General features: G+C 36.8%; 1 protein-coding gene across 8 annotated transcripts in view; it reads left to right on the top strand.

Moving 5' to 3' along the window:
- DENND1A (DENN domain containing 1A) overlaps positions 1-23,180 on the top strand; it is a 221,909-nt gene that overhangs the window by 72,527 nt on the left and 126,202 nt on the right. For all 8 annotated transcript variants that reach the window (XM_075170831.1, XM_075170830.1, XM_075170832.1 and 5 more), the window contains exons 6-7: positions 20,343-20,412; positions 21,545-21,625. In XM_075170831.1, the coding sequence (XP_075026932.1) occupies positions 20,343-20,412; positions 21,545-21,625 (151 nt within the window). The remainder of the gene's footprint in view (positions 1-20,342; positions 20,413-21,544; positions 21,626-23,180) is intronic.

The following is a 23,180-nucleotide window of genomic DNA, read 5'->3' as shown; positions in this document are numbered from 1 at the left end:
ACCTATGGAAATTATTAAATACTTTAATTAGAAAGATTGATTATTTTTATTGTGGTTGTTCTAAAATGTTCTGTAGCTGTTGTTTGTGAAGGAGTATTTGCAGATGAATAAGGAAGGACATCCCATTCCCACTTTACATGGATGAAAGTTTGGAACATTTAAAAAGCCCAGATTTGTAAGGCATGCTTTGAACTAGTGTTAATAGGAATTTTCTTCTGTGGAGTATACAGACTCATATTAATGACAATAATTTAATGTATTTAGTAGTAGTCTAATATATGGGAAGGCTGAGCCTTAGAATTCTTCTTATTAACTAAAAATTCTTACCTGATTTACAGTTTCTTCATGCTTTGCGTTTTTCCTTTGCATACATAAAAGTAAATTAATAGGAAGTCTATCTTGTGCCTGGTAAGAAAGTAGTTAGACTACTTTTTCTTTTTACTTTACTGCATAGCAGAAAAAAAAGCCCTCTATCTGGCTGCGTGCTGCTTTGAGGAAGATGCAACGCTGAACTATAGTTCAAGCTTTTGTCATTTTCCCACTTGTGGTTTGTACATGGGGAGGTTTTTGCCTGGTTGCTATTCACAGGCATTGATTTCAAGAAAAGCAATTACTGGGTTTTGGGTGTTTTGTTTGTTTGTGTCGCGTCCCCCTCCCTCCTCCCCAGTCTTACCATAGATATATGTAAACAACTCAAGCTTTAATTTTAATATCTTGGAGTGAATTGGAAGACGGAGAACAACAACATGGTACCAGGACTGCTAAGTTTTGTACCCAGTTTTCATTTGTGACAGATGCAATGAACGTGCAGTCTCATGATCATTACCGTAAGTACTTTTATTCTGGCAAGCTGAGTAAAATAGTTTTTGGGTGCTTTTCCTTGGTGAGGTTAGGTTACACTTAGTTCATTGTAGCCTGCGTGAGATTGGTGCTTTTATCCATTTATGTAATTTTATTTTATAATTACTTTTTTAAAAAGTTTATATATAATCCACTTTTTTGAAAGGAGAGGAAGATAACTGGTAATGAAACTAAGCTTGCCTACAACAGAGGAAGAATTTCTTTTGCTAATTTAAAGCTGTAATTACAAGTCTAGGGTGCAAGCAGTGACTGTACATAACCCCAGAGCAGAGATATCCTTTAAAAAACAAACAAACAAAAAACCCCCTCTATATCTCTCTCTCTATATCTCTTTAACCTGGTTTCTTCCCTTCCCCTTTTTGCTGTTAGGCTTCTGCGTAGACACAGAAAAATGTTACTGTCTAATTAAATAAGAAAAAAGTCCAGACTTTATCTGATAAGAATTTACTATAGTTGTATGTTGAATAAAATGCTAATAAGCAAAATCAATGTTTTGCTTCCATTTGTATCTATATGATACTTCAAGCCTTCCAAAAAGATGTTTGGTAATGGCTGGAAATAATATGGAACACTTTTTCGACAGTCTGTTTGGTCCTTGTGGTATATCGACCCTGGAATCCCTGTACTTCTTAAAACACTTCAGAGATGAAAGAAAATAGCAAACTGGTTCTGTTAGACATTGGCAAAGGCCACAAAATATACATGTATAAATCATGAGAAATTGGATCTCTCTGATTCAGCAGTGCAGAATTGTACCTAATAAAAATGTTGTTGAGCCTCTGTCTACCTTCTTCATAGGTTTTTTTTTTTATTATTATTATTGGTTTTTTAGCAGTGGATTCAATGCATACGTTGAATGTAAGTAAGAGTTGAAGATGCAGACATTTCTCAGTTTCTTTGCATGGACCTTACAGAGAAAAGAAGAGGGCAGGCAAGGCTCGTAGCTAGACTGTGACCTTCTTTCACAGAAATTCTAGTTTCTTACAAGCTTTAACTGTAGCAAAACAGTTTGACTTCCTTTTCTGTGTATGACAGGAAATTGATCTAAAGTGGCTTAGAAAATGTGAGAATGCCATGAATATAGTATGCAGGGTTGGAAAGGGTCTCCTGTTGTTGCAGGCATTTTGCTTTAACTTGACATGTTTATAAAACAGTTTACATCTTAAAAGTTTAGGGTTTTTACCCCTGCTGATTTGCTTAAACAGGCACTGGCTTTTATTTTCAGTTACTTGTCAGAATATATAGGGAAAAGTGATGAACCTAGTGAGAAGAGAGCTTGACATCAATTAAATTTAGCTATCTGCTTTGTGTTTCTTCTTTCTGATATGCTGTTTCCAGTCTAGTTTTTCCAAACTTCCTGTGGTTTTTCTTTATTGTCTTTACAAGTTTTACAGGATAGAGATGAGCTATTTAAAAATACTGTTCCAGGAAAAATTTTGTATTACATCTGCTCATTTGTTGTCTTCTATTTTCATCTCTGCCATTAAACTTTTTTTAGACTCTAGAAACTTATTTCAGAAAGCCTGTAAGGTTGTCTTAGTATCTTATCTTTCTCAAGTATCTTTAAATAAATTTTGAAATGTCTCTCAAGTTATATTAGCTTTCTGAAACTATATCCTCTGCAACACTGAATAAAATACGCTTATTAAAATAGTCTTAAAAAATTAAAAGCATGTGACAATGCATTTTTTCTGTCCCATCATTAAAAAGCTTCTATTGAAGTTTATTCCTAGTTTTTCTTGGTCCTCTTATTGACATGATTAATAATGTTTGAGATTATTCATCATCAATATGTTGTGTATATGTATTTCATAAGAACGTGCATTCATCTGTGTGTACGTGCGCAAAAATATAAAAGAGGTTTTTACATATTTTCGTATATAAATGTCTGTCTAAAGAGCAGTGTCACAAACCCAAGTCTTAAAGAATCCAGTTGGTTCTATATGAGGCTTGTATTTTCTGTTTTATTAATATGAGAAAAGTGTGTACAGTATTTCCTCTGAATTGTTTTTTTTCTTTGAAATTGTATGCAACGTCATAGTTTTAGCAATAGAAATGCATTTTGATGTTTTGAGTTTTAAGACCAACATTGAAAGGAGTCGATTCCACTAAACTCGTAAATAATGAATTCTTATTTTCAACTAGATGTAGTTGATAAATAACAAGTCAATAGGGAATATATTAAATGACACTGAGTGAAAAGCTTTGGAGTTTTCATTGTGGTGTCAGTAGGTCTGTAAAAGGCTTTGGTAGCTGAGCTTGAAGTTTTAAAGCATGGTTGAATTCGTTTAAATATTTTCGTTGAAACTTAAATACGGTAGAACCTTGCTAATCCGCACACCTCATAATCACAGACACAGAAATGGCAAGCTCCACGTACGGCTCAGCAGAAATGGACAGGGCTGGAGTAAGGTTTCATATTTCTAGGTTTCATTTTTCTTAAATATACTATGTTCAATTATATTTATGTAATTCTTCATAGTAGCAAAATAAATCCATCATAAAAAGGTACTTTTCCTGTTTTTCCAGTGTTTTTTACCCTTTTTGTTTCACTTTTATGTACGTTTCCAAAATGTTACCAATTTGTGCTGTGTGCTCTAGTCATATTTGCAAATTTTCTGATGATGTTGATATAAATAAATTAAAATTTGAATACTAAATGCCATAGGAAAAAAATTTAGAAAAGATAAAAAAAACATTGCAAGTTCAGGACTCTGGATTTTTCTGTAATGACAAATGCTCTGAAAGAGAGAAACATCTTTCTAGGTAATGGAAGGACACTATTTACATTGCTTTTAAATGAATTGAGAGGTCCAGTATTTTCATTCTTGGCTCTTATTCTGTCTTGTGATCCACACATTCATTCTTGTCTTCTGTTCACTGGTGACACATGCCTTGTGGTTGGAGTAGAGGATGTGAAGTCTTTGCAGGTGCTTTATTGTATGTGATCAGCTGGTGATGATGTTTGAAATGGAAGTTCCCCTCTGTTTCTCTCAATTTTTCTGTTATTGTTCACTGGAAACAGAAATTATTTATGTGGTTTGATCTTGACTGCAAAAGAAAAATAAATCCTACTGTTACAAAATACTATGAAATGTTAGCTCCAACCAGTCTGCTCCTCTCCCTCTCCCCCAGTTGGTGATAACCTGCTTGAGGAAAATCAGTTAAGCCATGCCTGACGTGGTCCAGTTGGGGCAGGTACTGCAGGCATGGGCGTCTGGAATAAAATGGTTAATGCGTAAGAGGTTAGTTGGTTAATATTAGAAAAATACTTTTTTCCCACTGAACTTCCTAGATAAACTGGACCTGCTGATTGATAACTGCATACATGAGCTGTAAAAAAGGAGAAAAGGTATTTCCTGGGAAGTATTTATATTAGAAATAAACATTAAAAGTCAAATGTTCAATAACCAAGTTTAAATCCCTTCTTACTTGTAAATAAGAGGTTGCAAAGAATATTAATATGAATACTGTATTTGGCTACTGTTCAGCCATTTTTTAATTGTTCCTAGATGGTACTTGGCATTGGAGAAAAGTTGTTTTTATTTTGTTTTTCACTATGTGTGTGTATATATACATCATTATTCTTAGTTGAAAGTTTAACTGGTATTTATTTCTCTACATGTTGATTTTGGTAACAAGTCTGAGCTGTGTACTTGCATTAATTTTGTAGTGGGATAAAGCTATACCACTTTTGAAGTTAGTAGCAGCCAGAAAGTACAGGGAGTTGTTTACAAAAGAGTCCCATCGATTCTCCTTTTCTGTGGAAGCATTCAAGCAGTAAGACCTGCACAGTCTGTTTGGCACAGTAGCTGCTCTCAGCTGGCCCTGTGCCCTCCTGCTGTTAGTCAGGGCAAAGGATGTGCCAGATCTCAGATTGTAACGGAGCAGAGCCTGCTTGCAAATCTGCTTGTAGTTAGCCTGGGGCCTTTTGGCAGCAGACTACAGCCGATTGATTTAGTTGCAATCCTTTTTCCTTAATATTTTCCATCTGGCCAACAATGACCTATAAAGACAGACACAAAACAGAGTTTGAATTATGAGGAGTGTAATAGTAAAATGCTTCCAAATCTCACTCTAGAACCTGCACCGATGGAGCGCTGCCGCTATGTAACCAAAGGAAGTTTGTTCTAAAGCACTATTGCAACAGTGGTGTTAAGAAAAAGCATTGTAGTTCTCAAGTGCAAAATTACGTAATAGAGAAATGTGCGTTTCGGTTAAATTCTTAATGCGTTTCCCTTCTTGCTATGTCTTGCTTTCCATTGATCCTGAGCTGGAAGTGAAGCGCTCTCAGCATAGGCTTCCTCGCACGCTTTTCTTGCACATACTGCTAGGGCTAAATCATACTGCGGTGTCAGGAGCCATGCGAGAGCAAGGGATCATAGAGCAGAGATAGGGAGGACAGGCAAAGGAATGTGAATATGGAAATGCTTTAAGGCATGCAGCAACAGGTTTGGGGAACTTGATTCTAATGATATTAATAAGGAGGCGATGTGTCCCAAGCTGTAAAATCTACACGGGTGGATGAATGCTTTCCAGAACGAGCTGTTTCCACATCTGGGCTATTTGTCAACTCTTCCAATTCTGGTCAGAGCAGAATTCTTCCTCTGATTACAGTTATCCTAAACACTTGTAGTCCTCTGTGTCTTTAAAGTTTGTATCCTTAAAAAAAATTTCTGAACTTATTTGTACAGCTCCACAAGTTACAGAGGTCCTGGCATTGCAAGCTTTTTAATGTGCAGAGTTTACCACCTTCACCTAGGAATGCTTGGGGATGTAAATGATTCATGTTTTTTTCCAAAGGTGGCAATAAGTCATGCACAGACTTTCACAGATCTTGTTGGTCATAATATTTACAGGAAAATTAGAAATTGATTGAACTAGGAGAAGGCTCCAGAGTGTGATTCACGTTCACACTAACTACAAGCCTAAGAGGCTGGATGAATCCTCCTCTGAAGGTGTGTGTTTCACTTCCCTAGCTATAATGAAACCTATTTGAGATCTAGGCGATTGTTCTAAGTTAAAGATGTTATTAGTTTGTCACGCCTCTGGAGTCCAAAGCACAAGTAGTCTGTGCTGTATATTTAAACACTTGACAATTTATTTAATCTAGTAAGGTAATATTGCAACTATTCCAAGCCTCAGACATTTAGAACCTAGAACTCTAAATAGTTCCCTTGGGGGGGGGGGGGTGAAGGGTGCTGTGTTGTGGGTTTATTTGTTTCTCCTTTTAGTAGAAATTTTCACTTTCTGACTCTGAAAACTATAATGAGATGTGCAGGGGCAAGGGAAAGAAAATTCTGCTGTCCTAGACTGAGTTTACCACAGCTTTGAGTTACTCTCCGTTTCCTGAAGCTGTTGACCATATAAACTAATGCAGGGCTCTTATCTGAGAGTCGCTTCTCTGCTGACAGTCCTTTGTTCTTGCCTCATCTCGGTCTGCTGCCAGATAATTTTTATAGCAGTGATAAGTGCCATTCATTCTGAATATTCCTTCTTAGAGCAAAAATTATGATATTGGTGTAGTGAAAGTATCAGTTTGTGCTATTGTCTTGCTGTTTTGTTTTTGTTGTTTTGTATGTGAAACAAGAACAGTATTTGTTTTCAGAATATAACAAGTAAATGCACAATATAAAGTTAGTTATGAATTCTAACTCTTTGATTTCTCTCAATGCTATCCTGCTCAGAGACCCAAGATCCCTTAAAACAAATAAAAAAATCCCTTCCGTCTCTTCTTCCCTCTACATTACCGATCCAGGGCACTGCTAATTTAACTGACTTGTAGTGAATTCAAAGAATAATGAAGGTGTGTCAAAGGAAGTTTATTGCAGATTTTGCCAAAGCTTTAACCTTGACTGCAAGTCAAAACACTTGTGTAAATATCAATGAGAAGGATCACAACAAAAAATGTCAAGTGTTAGAAATACTAATGTATTGCTACTGGTGGAATTGGATAAAGCTAAGAATAGTGCATTCTAGTCCAGCTAGTTCACTGGTCTTGCCCACTGACCAGAAACCAATTTTACTTAATTAATTAGGGCTTCATGTCACACCTTCTTTAGTTGCTGAACAACTGTAACAGAAGTAATTAAATCATGTCACTTTTTATTACCTTTGGCCCTGGCTGACTGGCTTGGAAACTTCCATTTTAGTGCTAATACAAAATGAATTAGCGCATCACCTTGGGGAAAACCCAGTTCCCTGGTATCAAAAAAGTAGGGAGGAAGTAGTTAAAGTACAAGACGGATAGGTCTTCTCTTCCACAAATGGATCACTTTTGGGTGGCTGTCTGAAGGCTTACAAAATGCATCTGTCAGGAATGAGACCATCCTATACTCGCTGACAGATGTATACAACATTCCCCCAATGAGATTACATGGCAACTTCCTCCTTCAAAAATCAAGATGTGGCAGGAGCCCTCAGGTTATGCAGTGGTAATTGGAGAAGCAGGGGCTGTTCTGAGAGGTAGAACTGCTGAGAAAAGCTGCATGCGTTGACTTCTGCATATTGTTTCAATAGAAAACGTGATTCAGCCACACCATAATAATAGGAGAAAGGCTTTATCTGGCTTCACAGAGGCAGCGTTATCTGGATTGTGCATGGATCTGAAATAAAAACCTTAATTTGTAACCCTGACTGTTTATCAACATGCTTGATAAGGAACAGATGTTCCTCCGATCTTTACAATACAAATATTATTTACTTAACAGTAACTTACCTCAGTGTGTTTTAGAATTAATTAGCGTTGGAGCACCAGCTTGAGTATTCAGAGAATAAAATGATTGTGGGCAATCTCCCATTTTAATAATGTGCTTAAATTGATTGTTAGACAAGAAGTGTCATAAATAAAAATTGTGCCCTCTAGCCAGGTAAAGGGCCAGGGAGTCTTTTCTGTTAATTTGTGTGTCACATTTTCAGGAAGTCTGTTGATCAGGTTCATCAGTGATGTTTCTGTGGGTGAAGAGCCGCATCATTTCATATACTTATTTTTGCATCTAAATGTTTGTTGTCAATCCTAAAACATTGTGCACTGTAGTCATAGACAACCTGCAGTCAAATATCAGACTCTCTGACTTGATCTTTATAGTCTTCAATTCAAGGACTGCATTCACATCTTGTATTACAAATGTTTATTTGCTGTAAGTAAAGTGATTCTTACATGACTAGCCCAGTTTCTCAACATTCCCAAATTATGAATTCCAAGTACCACCACAGCACTGAAATAACCATGAATTTCTCACTTAGCTCTTTCAGCTGTGGTTGGATTTGAGTTTAACTTTTATGACTTGCTACCAACTGACTTGGGGACCAAACTTTGCTTATTACTAGGAGGCATGTGTACTACCACTGAACGTGTGAATATTTCTTCACAGTAATGAAGTTTCCTCCCTGTGCAAAGGAACTATAAAAGACCTTGCTGCACTTAAGTTTGTTTCTTCCCAATAGGAAACAAAAGTGGTTTGGAGAATATTCCAGAAGAGGGGTACATGTAATTCTCTCTCTTTGTTACTGAAACATTCTCATTCCCTACCCCAATTTTCTCTGTATTTAATTTACCAAAATGCAAAGAATCAGCATAGTATCCTAGAACATTGTCTTATGAACACGCACAGGTATGAAGCTGCATTAACCAGCTTTGCTTTTTGGTGTTGGAATGATATAATGCTATCTGATAAAAAAAGAAAAAACAGTCTGGTCTCATCAGTTTTTCTCAGTATAGATCTCCCCTGTATATTCAGAAATGGGATATTTGCCATCTTGATCCTAAATTGTTTGCCTCTTACTAAAACTTTGCTTGTATTTATTGATATGATTCTCCAAGCTTTTTCCGAATTAGCTTATGGTGCTGATCTACAAGATATTTACCACGTGGCATGTTTTAAGTAGATGTTCCTTTTTATGGCTCAGAAGGCAATTCTCTCTCTCATGTGACAGTGTGATTAGCCAGTGAAAACCTTGGCCTTCCTCCTATGATTTAGCTAATTGATATTTACCTTCCTTAAATATTGATCTGATTATTCTACTCTAAATATAACTTCATGACCTCGTGAGTTGTTCTTTCCCAGAGATGGGCATTGGCCTTACACGAAGTTGGTCGCTCTAGAGGCGGAATGTGTTGGCCAGTTGGGAGTCACTCACCCTCTGAACCTGTTAGAGTCATGATGTGGGTGTCTTTTGAGCTGTATTTATTACACTCAGAGTTTCTTAACTCAAAATTTTTGGCACTCAGGCTTTTTTTTCTCCTTAGCCTTTGACATAGGTTGATGGCTAATGACTAATCCAAAATATACGGGTAGAAAAAAACCTCTGGTTCAAGAATAAAAGACCCTGGGAGAGACAGAGATTATAGAAAACACACCTGATGCTCAGCTTCAACTTTTAAATACATGGCGAATTTCTTTAGTAGCTGAGTGAAAGTCCTTACCAACCTTTCAGTGTGGCTCTTGAACATAGAGCTGTGTAAAATTTTTCTTCTCTTCAGGAATTTATGGCATTACAGATTGTAATACAAAATATGTCGAAGTCCCATGGCTTTTGGAGCTCACTGCAGCTCTGTGCTTTAACACATAGTGCCTTTTGCTGATAGGGAGCACTTTTGATTTATAAAAAAAGTTCATAATTCTAATGAAATTTCAGCTCAAACTTAGTACTAGAGGGCATAGCTCAACAAGCACGTATGATTGGAGTCTGTAATGAAAAGGAGCTGTTTCTCTGGTCAAGGAAAAAGGGTTAATTTGCATTGGGATGAAAAGGCTGTTCAGGATCTACTATTTCAACCTGTGATAGACTTAACAGTAGTCTTTGATCCCCAAATGAAATGTGATGGATTTCAACTGATGCCAGATGTCTCAAACCTAGTGGGATCTCTGATTGTCTGCCACATCTAGAATTCTCTCTTCCAGCACTTTCATGTGTGCTTTTAGACGTGGTTTGAGAAGAGAGATTCCTTGACAAGCTAAGCCTTTGGAATCCTTTCTCTGTATTGTCACTTCAGTGGTGATCTTTAGGCTCTCATGCTGTCTAACACATCCTACTTTTTTAAAATCAAACCCCATGTGCCAAACTGTTCTACTTCATAACTGATTTTTTTAATGTCCAGGAAATTTAGTGCCAGTATCATCTGTAACTTTTCTCAGTTTAAGGCTGTTCTCTGCCCTCTTATTTGTTAATTAGAGCATTTTACTTAACCCTGGCCAAGAAAAAACATTGTTCAATGTCCTCCTGTTGGCCTTAAGTCGAATATAATTGTTGTCTTTTTAACTCCAAGGCTATTTTGTTGCACTTCATAAATCTTATTATAAACTGTCAAGCACTTCAGTGTACCCGGCTTCTCACCAAGTGTGCTTTATGGGATATTCTTTGCCTGTGGTTTTAATAAGAGTATAAAGACATAATTGTCAGTGTTTGCCTTGTAAATGCAAACAAACTTTTTTCTTTATGTACCTTTATTTCATGCTGCTACTTCAGTCCTTTGCTCTCAAACATGCTTGAGAAGTTTCTTTCTTGGTCTTAAACTAAAAAACCCCAAAGATTTACAACTCTCTCTTCTGAAAAGGGACAGGAGACCTTATGATTGTATTTGGGAGTTTATGGGGCTTCCCATTTAATTTTACATCTACTAAAAACCATGTAATTTTTAGTTTTGTTTTTTTTTTTTTTTTTTTTTTTTTTTAAGATAATGCACTTGATCTTCCAGAGTTGATCATCTTAGCATGCTGAATTTGAGAAGAGAGGTATACCTGGTCAGACATGCTTATATTAGCTGGGTACAGTAAGAAGTGCAGCTTTCTGCTCCATAAAAGCCTTGTGTAGTAGGGCTTGCACTGTTGTAAAGCTAATCAAATTGCACAGTTCTTTTCTTCTGTCGTCAGCCTGTGCTGCAAGCTTTAGAGATGTATGTACTCTCCAAAATCTACTTACAGTTTTGCATTTTGTTTCAGCAGACCCTGGGTTCTGTCTCTTAAATAAATTCCTTTCTCTTTTCTCCATGTGGGCTGACTGGAGAAATATCACTTGGCATGTTTTCCCAATGGTATGAATAACTTGTGTGTTAGAAGTTAAAAATCCTTGATTTTTAAAGAGGAGTAATCTACCAGAGGGAAAACAGAAAGTCCTCAACAACAGAACAGACCTTAAAGATATTTCTGAAATAAATTAAACACAAAATATTCTATCATAAAATTCAATAAAATTTTTAAAATTTTGCAGTGATAGGTAATTCACAAGAAAAAAGCTTGACTACTGAATATCTTTAAAACATATTTAAATTATGCCTATATTTACGTATCTGTGAATGTACAGTTTCTTTGTACAGAATGTAGGATGTTATGCATGGGCCTATAAACCAAAAAGTGTGATATTCCTATTTTCCAGTCTGAAGTGTAATGCTCCAGGTTCTTAAAACAGAGATTCTTTTTGTATAAAATGTTTTTCAGTGAAAGTCCAAGGCATGGTTTTCATGAAAAAGCTGTTTCTTTTTCAGACTGTGAAATTAGTTGTTTTCTTCCTTCACAGAGGGTTCCTGCGAGAAGCAGGGGAGATTACTGTGTGCTGGGTTGGTGGATGCTTCGTGATGTTGCATGCTGTAATGCTAAAGTTCTGAATTCATTTTATTTACATAAATTCCACAGTGCAGCTGCACTGGACTTTTTTTTTTTCTCCCAAGGTTTTAGAGTGACCACAAAGAATCCAAGAAAGGGTGACAGCTTTGTCAAATTCAGGCTTCAGTTCCATTTGCGATGTCCCAATTAGATGTTAGCACACTAACAAAAGACCCTTGGAATGGTTATCTCAAGCTGCCTTTGCACTTTTTAGCTTGACTAAAATGTGAAATTGTTACATCATAAATCTCTTTGTTACAGTTTTCTGGCTTCATGTTGTTAAAGGGATGTATTCAGCTCCTTTGAGCTGTCTTTTGTGAGAGACGCTGCTGCTCTGTTTCAAGAGCCACTGTGGCTGTTTGGGGAGCGGTTGGGTTCAATACTGGTATTTAGTGAACCTGGGAGTCTTTGTGCGAGTGAGACTGGCTGTAACTGCCTATACTTGGTCATGCTGGGTAGAAAGACAGGAAAGGGAATGCTTTAATTGACTTTTATGATTAATGGCAATGGCAAACACAATGGCAAGTCACCAAAGTAAGCACTTTCTATTGACAGTTACATAGTATTAAGATGCTCCATAAGACGAGATGTGCAAGTTCTGTGTGAGCCAGTTCTGTGGGGTTAAATAGTTCTGCAATATGGACGTGAGTCATATGCTTAAGCTACAGAACTTTTAACTGAATCTCATGGAATCATGGAAAGATCACTCATGCGTAATAATCAAAGGGAAGTTTATAAAAAAATTGGGGAAGATGCAAAAAGGAAAGAAATCCTATGAGACCAAGAAAAGGAAATGATTCGGATGGTTCTCTACAATGGCGGAGACACTTACAATGGATTGAGGTCTAATGCAGAGTCAAAACTTTGCAATAAAAAAAAAATAAAAGCTGATGTTCAAAAAAGGCTGTTGGCTGATCCTGTGGAAGGTAAACCTGCATCTCATCAACATGCACAGATGTTGCTATGGAGATTTGTGGGTATGTGTGTATGTGTTTAAGCTTACAAGTGTGAGAATGTGTCAATAGACTGAGTCTAGAAGAGAGAATAATGATGTACTGAGTTCCATAAGGAGTAGGGGAAGACACTGGAACACATAAATGGCTGAACTGGGAATTTAGCCTATAGAAATTCCCAAATGAGCCCAGAGATGCCTTGGTTCTTTCAAATGCATTTTGTAGAAATGCTGGAAACATTGAGTGGGGGAAGGAAAGGAAGGTGGAAAAAAAAAATTAACAGTGTATTACTGCAAGGAAAATAATAGGCATATGAAGACTCAGCTCTCTCTTGAGGGGAGGAAAAAGGATTATTTTTAGAAATATGTAGTTTAACTTAGCTGTTAAAAATTAAGGCAGAATTTAAAAATAATTAAAAATGGAAATTCACATTTTTAATGAAGGGAAGGAAAAAGTAATTTGATGGCTGTGCTTTTGCTATTTAAAATTGTGTCTGCATAAAACCACTGAAGAGTATGGTGACTGGCAAACATAACTTACTTATTTCATCATCAGAATCTGCAATCACCATTATTAGCTTAAAATAGAATATGATTGCTAACATTAGGAATAATGCTGTCTGGGAGAAGTATGATTAGTTACCAGGTGCAGGAGGATGGAAAGAAGCAGGATTGTTTTTAAGTATAAATTGCAGAGTTTTATCTTTAAATTGAAGAAGTCTTAAGATAACTAGTCTCTGAGAGACTTTAGTAATTTTTGATATATTTTCCACACTCATTTTCTTTCAAACATGGTGGTGGTGGGATTATCCACAGAGATGCCTTCTGAGTTCCAGATGCAAGGATCTGTCATTTGTCCTGCAGGTATTGAGAAGTCAGAAAACGTATGTTCTGCTTCATCAGGAACATTCATTGGGTCAATACGCTGAAATTAGTAATAGTGGTAATAATAACAGTAATAATAAAGCCCATCTTGTTTCAGTTTGTTGAATCTTACTTGAGATTTTGATCTTGCACATTATTCTCCCAAGGATTTCAAGTTTGGAACAGTGATGTTGCTTGGAGTGGATATAGAGAATAAGGCGTGCATACACCTATTGATACAAGTCACTCGCATCATGTGGGTGTGACCATGCAAGAAAAGGTGTTTCACTCATTAGACCAATGCTTTGACACATAAGAACCTGCTGGGCTTCGTAGTGATTTCACTGCCACAACTAAGTACCAGGTCATCTGTGTTTTGAATTAATTATTCAGAGTCCATGAACTGAAACACCAGTGTGTTTTATTGATACAAGCACAAGTTGTGCTGGCAGAAGAAATACTTGGCCTGAATTTCCTCTTCCTTACACTTTTGTCAATCAGGAGTATTTCCAGTGAAGTTAGTGATGATGCATACTATGGTTTATATAAGAGCCAAGCTCATTATTGACAGAATTAAGTATTCTAGGCCACTGCAATTATTGTACTGAGCAAAAGGTCAAGATTCAGGAACTCCTCGACTCCAGTCCTCGCTAATACAGACAGATATTGTAAGCCTGTTGCTACAGAGAAGTATGTGCATCTGTAAAATGGAAATTACTGTTCTGATTTGCCACGGAGATTGGACTTGGTTATGCTGTTATCAAAAAATAGTCTGTGTTATAAATAAATACATTAAAAATTCTACTTCTGATTTATGTGAATGGAAGGAGTAAAAGTTATATGTGCTTACAACTCAGTCTATTAGGAAATGCTGCATTAAATATGTTGATGTTAGACTAGTTACTCAGTCTCATTAATTTCAAATGACAAAGATACATGTACAAAAATGCAGTTCTGCCTATATAAGACTGGAACTTGTTCTAGTACTCTGTAGAAATTGTGTGAACTAAGGTGGTACTTACCTTTTGTAGGGTTCAGAGGAAATCAAAGGTACTACAGGTACTTTTCCAAAAGTGTTTGCTTTGCTTTTTAATGGTGTCAGCACACCAGTAAAATTGAATGCTGGAGCTGTCAATGTTAAAAATTAGTTTTATAAACAGTTGCTATGGTAATTAGCAAATACTCATAAATCATTTTAAAAGGTACCCCTTGCCACTGGGGTTTGCTGCTGCTACACTGGAACATGTAGCATTTTTGCTGCCGAAGTTCTCAATACACTTTCAAACTCTTTAGTGTTCCATGGGAGTTTATTTTGATGAGTTCAGCTTTCACAGTGCTCTTGCACACTTCAGTTATCTTGCTATTGCTTCCTCCTTCATGGTCGTCTGTTACAGCTAACACTGGAAAATCTCTCCTTTTTTAAGTTGACTTCATTGGAGATTTACCTTTCTAACAGTAAGTAAAATTCCATACTGTGTTTGCGTGTTTGCCCAGCCTCTCTTTGCACTTGACCTTGGATGTACATGGTATTCCTGAGTTAGCTACAGTGATATAGTGGGACATGCTATAACTTACGACTCTCCTTCATTCTAACGAGTGCTCAAAAAATATCAAAAGAAATTATAATTTTCACATTTCAAAGAAAGTGTATTTATTATCAAAACCTCTATTCATTAGTAATGCTTCAGAACTGGATAAGAAACAGCTGTTTTTTCCTGAGGAAGGCATCTTTTACTTGATAAAGAAATCAACTGGATGCCAGTGTAAATATGTTGCTCAAAGATTTCCCCTTTGCTATTCTTAGAGATGTTGCATTTTCTTATTTACTGTTGGACAATTCCATTTGGATAAATTAGTTGCATGTCTTTACATATAGGCAATCACTGTAGTAGAGCTATCATCTTGGTTTTGTATATTCTTTCTTGGCTTTTGTATTTGCTGGAAGCTAATCGGTATATTCTGATGGAGATAAAACAGTAGCTCTCGTGTTTTTGCGGCTTGAAGTCCCATAACTTATCAATGACCCCTTCGTTTTACATAGGACAGTAGCCAAAGCACTGTACTAAAGTTATGAAGGATGATCCTTAAATCTTCCAGAAAGCTAAGGTGTTTTTAAGGGGGGAAGTTTACCTTCATTTAAAATCCAAAACTGGATAATTGCATGGTAGACTGGATACAAGAGCAGTGCAGTGAAATCTGTAGTGCTGCCTTGTATAGTTTTTGCCATAGGCTAACTTACATTTGTGGCTGTAGATACTGAAATTTTATTTCCGAAATTGCCCACGTCAAACAGGCTAGCAGAGGGCTTGGACTAGTAATAGATTAAAATAAGGCATCATTTTTTGGTGTGCTATTGTGGCCTTTCTGCTTTATATCCATAGGTACTATTTGACCTGGCCAAATTTAAAGTGTTAGTTTCAATTAAAGTTCCCTAGTGTAAGTCAGCCGGAGGGGGGATTTCTTTTTAATTATTTTAAAAAAAAAAAAGTTTATTGTAAGCAATGCTAATAATTGTTTTGTTTTGTTTTGAAAAGCTTTTGTATTAAGTGTTTAATGAGAGTAGGAGGATCCTGGAAATCCACTTTTCTGCCTAATTTCATTGCTGTTGGCAACTTAGTATCACTAAAGGAAGTTCTATTGGGTCATATCTTACTGCATCCTTCTTGCTGTGGAATGACAATAGGCACACGTATGTGTGCGTACACGCATTGTTTGTGTGTGTATGTGTGTATATATATGTGCATATAAATGCAGTTGCTTTATTTCAAAAGGGCTAGCTTTAATATTCTCTAATTTTGGTTGCAGTCCTTTCTGGAGGTCAGAAAATGTGACCTCGCATGTGCTGCTGTGATAGAGTAGTTTTTTTCCTTTCATATGTTAAAGCGTACTAGTGGATTAATACGTTGAAAAATTCAAAGCTAAATTGACTGCAGTACAGCATTTTCATCTGTGTAGCAGCTAATATTGGGTGATGACATTTTCTGTTCAGTGTAACTTTTGAAGTATAGATTGGACTTGTGAGAGCAGTGCTGGCTGGCGAGTTGTGCCTCTTGCAGCTGCTGGTGCACCGGTCATCTGCATCCTTCTGCCTTCCCCCATCCCCTTCAGCTCGCTGTGGAGTCAGAGCACAAAAGGCTCTACTTCTTCTTGCAAGTCTACTCCATTAAAGGTGAACCTCTTCATAACTGCAAACACCCTACCCACAGGGATTGCTGGGGTTTGTTATCATGCTAATTTGCTTCTTTTTATATCTTTCCTGTTGTCTCAGCCTGCCTTGTCAGTTGTTTTTGCACCACTGTTCTTTAAACCACTACATTTTGGAAACATTTGTATTTACAAGCTGCAATGCAGCACTGTTGTCTTAACGGTTTGACTGACCCTAATTGCTATGACACATGTAACTAATGATGTTTTGTACTTTCAAGGAGTGCACTAAAAAGGTGATGACATATGAGTTACTGAATAAGGTACTGTGCAACTTGTGCAGTAGAGTTTGTGCAGACCTTATGTAGCATAATAAGCAGTTTTCCTGTGCTCATATTTGTTTCCCGTCAGACTGGCCTGTCTCCAGCACCGAGGCTGCATCGCACACTGAGGGTTCAGAGGGAGAGAAAAGCAGAGTGCTAAACCGATCTCTCAGCTTGAAGAAGCCTAATTTGATTAGGCTTTGATTTGATTGTCATGTTCTCTGGCAAATATGTCACTATATGTGTGTATATGTATGTGTGAGGAAACTGAAAATGGGTGTAAAATTAATAAAAATTAAATTTCAGATTGCCCTTTTATTTTCGTTTACTCTCCAACCACAATCTGATTTATGCTTATTGGAGTCTTTGAACTTCAACTCCCTTGAAGAATCTCTAGTCTATCGCTTTTTTGATGTTGCTTGAAGGGGAACGTGTGTGTGCGTGCGCGTGTGTGCATGCGCTCGCATGCTATGGTGCTCTGGGCAATTTCACTCCAGAACGCTTCCCTTCCTTTGTTTAACCTATGACCTGTGAAAACAAGAGTTAATCAAAAGTTCTAAGGTAGCTAAGAGGAAGGGGAAGTGTTTGGTTACAAATTAAATATGAGCAAGTCATAAGCCATAAATCTTCAGTAGTGCTACCAGTTGTGCTACTTAAGTTGCATGTGGTACAGAAAGTTTTCGGTTATAAATTCAGCCTCCGTTTCTTTGGAGGGGTGTTTAAAGGCTGCCTCGAGGATTTGCTTTTTGTAAGAAAAAATCCACATAGTTTCCTTTTTTCCTTTTGGCAGAGATCTAGAAACAAATTCAGATAACTATATTTCTTGATTTTTTTTTAAAAAATTTTTTTTTTTTAACTTTAGCTGGTCACAATTTGGTCTAATAAAAGCAGAACTGTTTCACTCTTGAGTAGTAAACACATGGAATAAGTGATGAAGTAAAAGTATTGAAGATGGCAGGATAAATTAGTTTTCTAACGTATCCAAATCTTTCAGGATGAGAGAGCTCCTGAGTTCTGCAATGACAAAGGAGAGAGGTGAAAATTGAAGTGAGATTGTCTATATAATTTATGCAATTTTGTGGTGGGTTTGTTTTATCTTGCACCTTTCTTGACCTACAGCAAGACCTACACAAATCGCCATGTATTGTGTTGAGGTCTGCTTCAAATATCAGCTAATTTCCTCAACTTCAAAACTGTGAAACTTCTCTCCTCAAAATGAACAGTTATTCTTAAAATAATAAGAAGCAGCGGTTATGCTGAGATGCTGAACCATTATTTGGAAAACATGGATTAAAATGAGGAAGACTTAGTGTTAAACAAAGGAGAATAATGAAGTTCATTATAACATAATAGTAAAGAGGAAAGGGAAAGCCAACAAGAAGTGAGCAAGTATAACAGAAATAAGGCTATACCTTCCCTTTTGTTGTATGGAGGGTTTGCTGATGTGTCAACATTGTGTGAATATGAGACTTTATCTGGGTTATTTTTATTAGAATCATAGAAGCTATTTTCTAGGTGCTGAGCGAAAGAATTAAAATTGGATTTGGATGGAGTATTCTCGTGGATAGGACCTACAAATTTGTCATGTTTGGTGTACTGCAGTAATACAGAAAATTCCCTTGAATCTGTAGTGAGGTAAGGTTTAACTGTGAACAAACAGGTCCCCGACAGGACAGATAAGTAAATCTTTGAAGAAAGAACACAACCTGACCTTGGTTTCAGAGCTCAGCATTGTCCCCTTGGGGGTACGTGCACCCCTTGTTGCAAATGGTGCCGAGAACCTGGTCTGTCCTCACTCGCAGGCGTTGAGGCTCTAAACGAAGTGCAGCTCTGGCAGACTAGAAGCTGAGGTAACTTGCTTTTGTTTATTGCTTTTATATTGACACATATATTATAAACACAATAATATTTTAAAAGATTCTCATTTTAATTCTGTAAATATAGTTTTCCAGCAAGGTCCCTGAGCAATTAAGTAGAACTTTAAATATGCCTTCCTGAAATAAGTTTTGGTTTCATACTGTCAGGGAGCTTTCTTGCCTTCTTGGTTTTCTGTCTTTTCAAACTCTTTTGAGAGATGCCTTGTGAGGATTTGTTTACCAGGTTCTTAATCTCTACTTAGCAGATATGTTCTGAGAGGATTTCTTGTTACTCTTGTAATGGCTTTTAACTCTGCTGAAGTTTATTTAACTAAACAGAAAGAAAGAAACTTATCTTCTAACTAATCCTTCTTGATTGTTTACAATATAATGCCAAACTTAAATGCTGTTTAAAGTGGTAATTGTCTGTCTTTCTGCTCTATTCTAATACATAGTTTGTAAAGATGCTTAGAGCATATTAATTTAAATGATAATACTGTCATATAACATGAAAAGTTAAGTTGCTTATCAGTATATTTTGATAAGCTACTTACATTTTACAGTAGCATTTGCAGGCTTCAAACAAATGTTAATGATGGAGTGCCATTCACTTTATCTGTCTCATATATAGCTTCTCACTTCATTTATTACTAAAAGCTGTACAGTTAGGAACCCTGGGGCACTCAATTCTTTATAATTGTCAGGATGTAGTCATATTTTACAAAAACTTTAAATCCTGTCTAACTATATCAAAATAGAATCCATTTGCTTCGGAAAGCATCTGTGATTAAAAGAAGAATCCGTTTGTGCGTCATGCAAACTTGCTTTCCTATTCGCTGCAGCTGAGGGGAAATGCCTTGCCGGTATTTAAAAAGGAATTGAAATAAAGAACTGTGTCATGAAAATAGGGCGCAAGATCATACCAAAGCATACTGTAGTGAAAAGTAACATCTTCGCTCTCTGTCTTATTTTATGGAATGGAAATGTAATGTAAATGAAAAAGATGTGATTTTTCTGCATGTTTGTCTTCTAATTTTGTTTCTTTATTACTTTTGCAAGTTGAGTACAAATTTATTGAAGGTAAAGTTTCTATTTGACCTAACGAGGGGCTGGGCTAAATACAATGATACAGGATGTGGAATAAGGTTTGACAACAGTTAAAAGATACTGGTTATGCAATTTTAAAAAATCCAGTTGTATCAGGATTCAAAACCAAAACAACTGTCTGTTTGCAGTTTACTAGGACGCTCAGCAGCTGTACAGAAGACTAGATATTTAACATATACTTAGGAAATAATTACAATTAAAAATGTTCCACCATGCATGAACATAGATACATTAGTGTACATTTATCTTGCTGGTTAAAACTTCCATTGGATTGTATGTTTGTTATGTGCAGGGTGAGAAGGAAGGTGAGCTCCCAGCCCTGCCCTGCCTGATACCCGAGTTTGTTTACAGCTGGTGCTACGTTTGATGTTTAGTGCCCACGAGTGGCTGGAAACGCTGGGGAAGAGTAAATACTGAAGCTCAGTCCTCAAAGGGAAGGGATGCTTCAACCTTCTGGCAGTGTTCTCCTTCAAATGGAAAGTCTGATGTGGCTTTCCTGACAGATATTTGTAAAGTGTCATGTCCAGTGGAGGCTGTTGTTAGGATGCACCTATATAGTAAAGGCCAGCAATCTTGGATTAACTGAGATTTAGCAAGTTAAATGTATGCTTTTTCTTTCTTTTTTTTTTTTTAGTTACCTCCCATGGTTTGAAGTCTTTTATAAGCTGCTCAATGTCTTGGCAGATTATTCAGCAAAAGGACAGGTATTATTCTAAAGTACTAACCCTTCTTTTCTCTGCCCCAATATCAAATGAGAGAGAGAGGATTAAATAAGCTGTTTTAAGAAGTGCTTGTATCAGAGATGACCATGTGAATTATTAATCTGTATGATGCAGTAATATAGAAGATCATATTCAGCCAAGCTGAAAGCTTGCTGTGCCTTCGAAAAATAAATATGCTTTTAAATTATTTTTGGGAAAAGATAAAGTCCAAGAATGTGACTGCGGATCCAACACAAGTTAATGGTTTCCCTGCAGTCACCCATCCTGTGCAGACTTTCTGATTACCTGAACTGTATTCAGCACATCCATGCAATTCCTGTATCGCAGTGTTTCATGAATCTTTGACAGATGTCTTATCCAAGTTTACTTGTCACGTAAAGTAAGTATAGAACTAAGCTTACTGATGCAAAATGCTTAGCATCATCTGCCTTTCAGATGCTGTTTTGCTTTTAGAGCAAAACAAAGTAAAATTCAATCTTCAGACAGTGAAAAAATGTGACTAAGCCATTAACATTTGCTTCTAGGCTTATAAATGATAATTCATGATACAGAGAAGTCACGTATATGATTGCAACACCTAGCCTAGTTTCAGGTATTGAAAATATTACAAGTATAATCTTCCTAGTTAGGTTACTGCTTTGATTTATTATAACTTTGTAGTAATAATTGTATTTTGCATTTGTCAGAATCATTCGCGTTTGAGGTAGAAGCACTTAGGATCACATCTTCATCTAGATGGATTAAATACATTTGGCTTTACCCTAAACTAGTGAGTTGTTATAAAGAACTTACAGTGAAAACTGGCTTGCTCTGAGCTGAGTAACTGTAGCGCATAGGTTGGTGACTCAGTAGGTTGCAAAAATATGTAGAAATACATATGAAAAAAAATGTATTCTAAAAAAAACGTTATAAAACACAGCTGTCAGAGGAAACTGCATTTATTTCTGTTCATAGTGTAATGTATAAATCTATTTTCACATTTTTCTTTACACTTGCAAGTTCTCTAAGCCCCCAATTCCACAAGCATTGCCCTTCCGTCTTAGAGTTTAGCTTGTTATAGCAATGCCTACTTAGTATGCCTTTTCCTTTTTTTTATTTCTCCTTCTTATTTCAGGATAGTCAAAGGAGTGAGCTCCTAGAAACATTTCATAAACTTACCATCCCTGAGCCAGGAACCTCTGTTCATCTTGGAGTGGTAAGTGAAGTGGGAGAGATGTAAACTAAGGTGTTTAATTTTCATTACATATCATAATAGAGGAATGTCAAAAGCAATTCTCCTTTTTGGAACTTGGTACACAGATGTTGTTTTCCTGTGAGGACACAGAGCTGTAAAGTTCCTCTTTTTACATTTGGGGCCCTCTGTTTCCTTTTCCCTAACCTCAAATGTCTTTGAAATGCTGTTCTTTGATTGGAGGAAGATTGTGTATATTCCCTATGGAAATTTCTCACCATATCGTCTGTGACCTGGGAGAGGTCACAGAACAGCAACATGACATTTATTGCCCACACTTCTGCAGAACTCCTAGATCTTGCAAGTATGCAAGGGGGAAAGACTGGAAAGCAAACAGTCACGTACCTGTCATAGCAGCATTTTGAGTATTAACTGTTTATCACATTTTCTGATTCCTTCTCCTCTTCCTTCCCCCAAGAAAATACTCGCACAAAAAAGGATTTATTTCATTTTTATATCTGGTGAGAAAATGAATCAAAGAACACTGAAAGAATAGATGTGGGATTTTATTGATGGGATTGTATTTTGAATTTAGTCTTTTGGGGTTTTTGTCTTCAAATTAATTTTTGCAGAACAACCTTGTGTTCCAGGCTGTAGTGAAAAAATACTTAAGATGCACATTGCTGCAGTTGCCAATTAGTCATTTAGAGTTCACATGGAAACTAGTCGTGTGTGCAGCCACAGTTCTCTTCTCCCTCTCATTTCCTTTACTCCTTCTAAAGTACTTTTTGGCAACAAGCAGCTTACTCTCATCACTTCACCCTGTAATGTCAGTCGACAGGTAACAGTTGTTTGGCCTTGCTAGGTCACCAGCTGGCAGTAGAAGTGTCCCAGTCCTCTTGAGGCTAGCTCTTTTATGAACAGCATTTCTGTTTAAGGGGACGAGCTGTCTCAAAAGGCAATGATCAGTTGGGATGTTTCAGCTTTTTCATACCGGTGGTTTTAAGGAATGCTGCCGTCTCCTCTTGTCTCGGACATTTCATGGGCGATGAAGCAAGAAAGGATATAAAAAAGCAGCCAAGGGACTGTTAGCTGTGGTGTCTTTACACATTTTATTTTGGCTGTTTACAAGCCTATTTTGGGGTCGGGGTGAGGCTCCTGTGTGTGATATAGTTGCGTATACTATTCCTGTGTCTTTGCATTGCATCTTTTCAAGCAAACTAAAACAGTGATATATCAAAAAGCAAAAATTTGTGTTTATACATTTCGTGTCTGTATTCAGTGTAGCTGTTATACCCGCTTGCTATTTCGGGTCATAGACTGTTCATGAAGCACTGAAATGTCTGAGATACATATACAAGAAAATTGTGCCAATTGTGGAACTATGCCAAGAATATAACAGCCTTTAAAGCTTCAGCAAGTAATTAATAAGTAGCGCTAAGACAAATTGTGAAAATCTTAAAAATAATATAAATTGTATACAACACTGATTTACAAAAGCAGTTTAGTTGCATTCTCTCTCCTTTCCTTTCCCAAAGCCCTAACCAAGAATCATGCAAGTCATGCATGGTCAGATTGG

Source organism: Calonectris borealis, chromosome 21 (genome assembly GCF_964195595.1).
Source record: "Calonectris borealis chromosome 21, bCalBor7.hap1.2, whole genome shotgun sequence".
NCBI classification, from domain to species: Eukaryota; Metazoa; Chordata; class Aves; order Procellariiformes; family Procellariidae; genus Calonectris; species Calonectris borealis.
Note: the sequence above shows the minus strand (reverse complement) of the source record. Positions and strands in the feature narration are given on the sequence as shown.